Source organism: Mauremys mutica, chromosome 15 (genome assembly GCF_020497125.1).
Source record: "Mauremys mutica isolate MM-2020 ecotype Southern chromosome 15, ASM2049712v1, whole genome shotgun sequence".
In the NCBI taxonomy this organism is placed as follows: Eukaryota; Metazoa; Chordata; order Testudines; family Geoemydidae; genus Mauremys; species Mauremys mutica.
This window is the reverse complement of record NC_059086.1, coordinates 26,360,090-26,366,848: the sequence shown is the minus strand read 5'-3', so window position 1 is coordinate 26,366,848 and position 6,759 is coordinate 26,360,090. Positions and strand designations below refer to the sequence as shown.

The window sequence follows — 6,759 nt, the reverse complement described above, 5'->3', positions numbered from 1 at the left end:
ATCGAAGCTTTAAGGCAGGAATCTGCTCTGAGGGATCTGTGGGGATGGCAGAACTAGACATGTCTTTAGAGCTCTCAAATACAAAAAAGACTTTCATTCTTAAAAATAGATTATCACATTGGAAAGTATATCTTGGTGTAAAATATACTAGGCTACTGCATGTGCATGGGATGGGCAGGCAGTTGGTGACAAGAAAAGAAAGGGAATAAAAAGGGGCTTGTGAATTTTTCTTGTCTTGTGTTTAACTGGAGGTGCTTCAGAGGAGAAGATGCATTTCACAGGATTAACAGCATTGCTCTGCTTGGCAGTTGTCTTTGGATCTTAAATGGGGAAGGAATTAGGAAAACAAACAAATTAAAAAAACTTCAAGTTATTGGAGGTGAGTTGGATTATAAAGTGTATATAAGAAAGCTTTAAAAGAGACTGAAGATCAGAGCTGGTCAAACTCCCCAATTTTTTTCCCATAGGAAATTTTGAACAAATACATTTAATTTGAAATGTTTTGATTTTTCATGGAAAAAATCAAAATGAAATTGTTTTTTCAATTTATATAGACTATTCTGTTTCGATCTGGGGTTTCAGGCACCACAACATTCAGTTTTTGCTTTTTCTTTTTTTTTTTTTGAGTTATGGTTTTCTCCTGCTTTTTGTCCGTTTTCTCATTTTTACATTGTTACATTTCTTTCCTTTTTGTTCTCTGTAAATTTTCCAAAATTGGAGAAGTTTTTCAAAGTTACAGAGTGCAGAAAAAAAATCATAGGGAAAAAATAAACAGGCAAACAAACCCTAGACCTCACTCAGTCTATTGCATTCAGTGACAAAAAAGGAGAAAAGAGAAAGAAAGAAAAAATAGAAATCCAAATGTTTGATTTTTTAAAAGATGTTCTGGTTATTAAGAAATAGAAGAGTTCAATTTTAAATGAAAAAAAAAACCAGAACAAATATATATTTATTGTCCCTCATGATTACATCATGGGGATTTTTTAAACAAATAGCCCTCAAAACATACAAGATTTTTAGGCATAAAAAGGGAAAATCTATCCCTGAGTCACCAATAAATCCTGACCACAAACCAGATTTGTTCCAGGAGCCTAACACACACACACACACACACACACACACACACACACACACACATATTCCTCCCCCACAAGACAGTCACAGTCCCCTGCCCGTCCCCAGATATCACTTATTGCCCCTTCGGCAAAATCAGTTGTTGCCCATTACCACCACATCCCACAATCACTCATTGCCCGTCCCACCCCCAAAATTACTCATTTCCGCCCACTCATTCCCCACCCACAAAATCAGCTCTTGCCCCTGCCACCTTAACACTGCGGCAGCTGCCATGTCCTGTGTCTATCTCCCCAGGCTTGTGCTGTCACTAGCATCAGGACCAGGATGCATCTGGCTCTGGACTGGGATCTCTGCAGGGGGCAGTGGGTCTGGACGCCTTCCCACATGGTGGGGGATGGGTGGGTGCCTGCATGGTGTTAGGGATCTGCATGGGGTGAGTGTGGGGGGCTGGAGCTGGGCAGGAGCTGCTGGGTACGACCTGGCCCCTGCAGCCTGTGGGACCCGGACCAGAGCGATGGGAGGAACCAGCCCCAAAACACGTGGGAATGGGGGGGTTCCATGGCAGCTGGCAAATGGCAGTTGGTTGGGGGAGGGGCTGGTGTCTCAGCCCAGCTCTGAGGGTGACGGGGGGAAAAGCTAGTGTTTCAGTCCTGCTCTTTTACTTGTCACTAATGTCAATATTGTGATCATTGCACAAAACAGCTTTGCTTGTTTTGGGTAATTGGAAATAGGAAGATTGACTGTACCCACTGTGATAACACAATTTGCTACTATAGCACAGTATGAAGAGGTAACATCCTACTGGACGTGACGTGACATATATTGTGGTATGTTCTTGTAATGGTCACTGTATTATCCGTGCCGTCTTAAACAGATTACAATTTTGTTAACCAAGGTTTCTCTACACAAATTCCTCTTGTAGTCTCAGGTGAATGAAGTGTTAAATTCCTGTTCTAGCAGCGTTGTACTTTGTACAAGGAAGTAATTGATATTTGCATTTGTTATGTTTGTGAAGCCTTTGGCATGAAAAAGTCTGCAGTAGCTGTACATAAATTGTTACTACATGGCCTGATTCTTCAAGGCTCACTCACAGGGACTTTCAGTGCTTACTTCTACTATACTCCCTCTTTAAATAGGGTCTTATACAAGATGCATGACTGTCATCTGAGTAGCAATTGAGTCAGTATTTGGGGGGTGGGATTTACAAGACAATATAAGGTGAGTTTGAAGTTGAATTTTTTTTCTTTGAAATGACTTTTGTGTTTGTGAAAAGTTCGCATTTGAGCTTAGGCGCCGATTCCATGGGTGCTGCAGGGCTCAAGCACCCAGGGAAAAAAAGTAGGGGGTGCTCAGCACCCAAGGACTATGGCCCCACCTGCACTTTGTCCCGAGACCCTATCCCGACTGGGCCTTTTCTCCATGGCCCCACCCGTGCTGAGCCGCTTTCTGCTCCTGCTCTACTTCTTCTCCCGAGGCCCACATCACTCGCTCCTCTCTGCCCCTCCTCCATCACTCACTCTTAAGGCAGAAGGGGGCAGAAAGGAGTGAGTGGCAGGTGGGAGGTGCTCGGGAGAGGGGGCAGAGAGGAGTGAGTGGTGAGTGGGGGGGCTTTGGTGTAGGGGGCAGTGTAGGGGCAGGAAGAGGCAGAGTGAGAACAGAGCCACTTGGGAAGAGACTGAGTGAGAGCCGGGCCTCGAGGCAGAGCACCCACCAGCAAAATAAAAAATCAGTGCCTGTGCATTTGAGATCAATGGAGACTAAATTCCTTTATAATATCTGAACAGAAATAGTAGAAGTAGAAGCACAAATTCCCCAACCAAGATCTAGAGAGACCACTTTGGGGAATGTTATGTCATGTTTATATAAGCCCCGTCCCCCAAAGGACCAGATTACTACTCATTTGCTTTTTTACTTTTTCATAGGAACATTTTTCTATTAGAAACTTGGCATATCAGCATAGTCCAGAACAGTCATAGAATGGAGCTGAATTTATGTCACCCACAGCTTGGGCTGCTTTTGACCCATGCAGCCACTGACAGGTGAAAGTGTCCTGGCTTAACTAAATATCTTTTCTTCCCTCAATCTGTTTCCAAAAAGCACAATTTTTGCTTAGTTTTTATGATTCAGGAAAATAGAAGTGACCATGTAAAATGAACGCAGTTTTGTACAGAGATGGCCAAAACTCATAATTTCCATTCCATTGTAAATTCTGAAATTTTGAAAAAGTTTTAATTTTGATTCAGAAACATAACTAGAAAGTTTTGAATTTCTCACATAAAGGAAATTCTGAAAAACATTTTTTTAAAATCAAATGGTTTTGCTTCAATTTTCCCAATATGAAAGAGAGCAGCTGAATGCTCTTAACTCCTGGAATCTCCCTGGGCTTCATGGGAAGTCTCCCAACATTTGAGAACCCTGGGTCCCAGGCCTTGGCAGTGCCACCCAAGAACCATGGATCCTGGAAGGCCAGACTCTCCTGAAACTGGTGAGGTGTGCTGTTTCCATGAAATATTTTGGTTTTGACAAATCAACATTTTCTGATGCAGCCCCATTGAAGAAGAATTCCTGGCCAGCTCTAGTTGTGTGTAAACCTCATGCTACAGTTTGTGATGTTTTCTATTTCACTTGGCAGAGAGCTGGATGGATGATATTGCAATCACTTCACAATGACTGCATGGATCAAATCAATCGCCATCCCATTTGTTTATATCATCGGGAAATGGCTTTGGGGTAAGAACATCATTTTTCCTAACTACTGATCAGGAAATAAATGCTGCCCGGGTAAACTCTGTGTATGGAAACCAGTATGCAATCTGAAGAGGGACACTCAAACAACATTTGGGAGCTCTAATGGCATTGAGCTGAGATTAACATCATTGTGTGCTGGAGCCTGTCTACCTCCCTGGTTGTTTTTACATGCTCTCAGGTGTGTGCAAAGTCTCAGTGACCCTGCTTCATTAAGCAGGAAGAGTAGCCATACATTGTCTCTGTCTGAACACAATGCTAAAATTCTCATTAGTCACCCTCCTAAACCTATGGAAAAATACAGAGAGCTATGATTAAGATGAAAGCACAGTGACACTGATACTTAGATGGGACATTTACCCTGTCCAGGAGTATTGTTTGGAGAAACCTAAAATAACAGAATGATTGTTAGTATTCCAAAGTGACAGAAAGATTGTTACACACACACACACACTTCACACAATGGTGGCCAGGTACAATTGCTTTTCCTGCTCTCAGGGAGTTCTCTCTCCTACTTCTTACAGAGGCACAAGCTACCCAAAAGGGTTGGGCAGGACAATAACTAGACTTAGATCTTTATCAGTAAATGTTGATAAATGTTGATTTCTCTGTATGCACACAAATTGATGAAAAATATTTCCATCACTGCAAAATATTCAGCGATACCAAGTAAGAAACTGGAACTTGATTTCAGGCTAAACTTTTGATATATTCTATTGACAATTGTGTTTCAATGCTTATAAGCTTTAACTTTTTGAATCCCAGAATCTAATGTCATTAAATAATAGTCTGGCCTGCCCCCACTGTGTGCCCCTCCATAATTTCCTACAACTGTGTAAATTTAAATTGATAAAAATACAAAAATTCTTAAAACCCATAAGTCTTCAAAACTCTTAAAATTTCAATAGATAAAAATAGAAAAAATGATTCAAAATAAACATTGATATTATCCATCAAAATTATTTTTTTTAAAATCAAATAATGCCGAGTCTAACCGTGGCTCGTCTGTCTGCCTCCCCATGCTGGCCAGCCACTGAGAGGAGAATACACTGTAACATCTTTAATGATGGCACAGGCTCTTGCTCTCCCTGGAACTTTGGGAGAGACTATGCATCCTGCACCTACCCCTCAGAAGTTCAGTCTGCACCACCTCGTGCTTAAATCTGTGCATAGATGAACTATCAGTGAGGACCTCAAATGCTCTCTCCATTCTGAAGAGGGATAATTAGGTTAGATGGAGTAATAAAGGTAGCAATTGGAGATATGCTCTTCTCCTAGAACTGGAAGGGACCTTGAAAGGTCATTGAGTCCAGTCCCCTGCCTTCACTAGCAGGACCAATTTTTGCCCCAGATCCCTAAGTAGCCCCCTCAAGGGTTGAACTCACAACTGTAGGCTTAGCAGGCCAATGCTCAAACCACTAAGCAATGCCTCCCCCAAATCCTTCTACCATGAAACCCTGCTTTGTGTCTCAGTAATTACATCTAGTTTTTCTTTTGTTCTCTCAACACCAATATCAAGCTTTTGAAGAAAATCAATGATCACGATTTATTTTCTTTCTTGCAGATGGTTTTACTGTCACTGTACATGTTGATCCTGCAATTGCCTTGGTTGGAAAAGGTGTGATGTTGTCCTGCCAGCCTGTAGGCCACAACCCTGCTAAGATTCAAGTGCATTGGTATAAATGGGAAAGGAGCAAAAATACGACGTTATATTTTTACAATAGCACAGAAAATGGAATTGAGCTGGGCCAGGCTGGGGACCAGAACAAGAGTGATGCTCCCAGAGGACGATATGAGAATGGAGTCGTTAGGGTGAAGCTCTTTCCAGTGCAAGTAGAAGATAGTGGGCAGTATGTGTGTGCGGTGACAAACAATGGTGTCTATCAAGAAGCTATCGCCCAGGTGATTGTTGCAGGTAAGCATGGATATGTTCATACAGAAGTGTTGCTGGCAGTGAACAATGCTTCACTTATCACATTGGCACTGATTCTCCATTGCACTGCACTGTGTGTGGCCAGCTATATTTCCATTTAATCCTTTCCTCCCAACAGGGAGGGTTCAACGGCTAGCAAGGGAAGGAAAAACAGCATCTGTTGTAGACGAACATCCACATGTGTGCAGTGTTATGGGAGGTAGGCAGAGGAAGTGATGGACTGGGAAGGAAGTGGAGAGAAGTTCAGGACTGGGAGTCAGGGAAGCTTCAGCAGTTTGGTCTCCATCTCGCATAGTATATGCAAATTGTACACAGTGAATTCACATAACATGAATACATCATGTACATTTTTCTCTGGATTTTTGCTAGTGGCATGTGCAATCCTCATCCACCTGCACTGTGTGTGCTGCTGTTGCACAACAACAATAAAATGAATTAAGCGCAGAGGCAAAGCTGGGCCATTACCTCCCATTACACATACGTATGCACCCACGTAGTACATTACGGAGTCCGGTGGAACTGTGAGCTCACTGTCCACCTGTGATTTGTACACACTGCCCCTGATTCTCAGTTACGCTAAGGCCCTTTTACGTGGAAATGAACCGCTGTGTAGCCTGATTTGGGGTGGGTTAGTAGGGTCAGTGGAGTTTATCCACTTAATTTAGTTTTATTTGGTAATTAATTTTCTAATTTAATTAGTAATATTAATAATAATTAATAGATATTAATAATATGGGTATGGCTTGCCAATTTGTGTGATCAGAAGATAAAGTTCATCTTGAATCAGGCTTCAAGAATTTATACAAGGAGTTTCGGGGTATATGACAGGAACTTACACTGAGACAGAAATAGTCATCAAGACCTTTTATTTAAAATCAATGAAACAATAAGTAAATGTAAAAATGTTAAAAGCAGTTTGAGATTACAAAGTTACAAAATATCACAGTTCTTTAAGAGATATATTTATGATAATACACAGTTCTAAATTCCCTCTGTGCAGTAGC

The 6,759-nt window shown here is 41.6% G+C and overlaps 1 protein-coding gene across 18 annotated transcripts in view; it reads left to right on the top strand.

The window, feature by feature from the left end:
- The first annotated feature begins 1,439 nt into the window (after positions 1-1,439).
- Positions 1,440-6,759, top strand: part of LOC123350389 (butyrophilin-like protein 2) — a 162,175-nt gene continuing 156,855 nt past the window's right edge. For 16 of the 18 annotated variants that reach the window (XM_044988958.1, XM_044988946.1, XM_044988948.1 and 13 more), the window contains exons 1-3: positions 1,707-1,904; positions 3,710-3,807; positions 5,387-5,737. In XM_044988958.1, the coding sequence (XP_044844893.1) occupies positions 3,744-3,807; positions 5,387-5,737 (415 nt within the window). In that variant the 5' untranslated portion in view covers positions 1,707-1,904; positions 3,710-3,743. Of the gene's footprint in view, positions 1,511-1,706; positions 1,905-3,031; positions 3,117-3,709; positions 3,808-5,386; positions 5,738-6,759 lie in introns of those variants that run through there. The other 2 variants (XM_044988944.1, XM_044988945.1) reach the window with 2 other exon arrangements.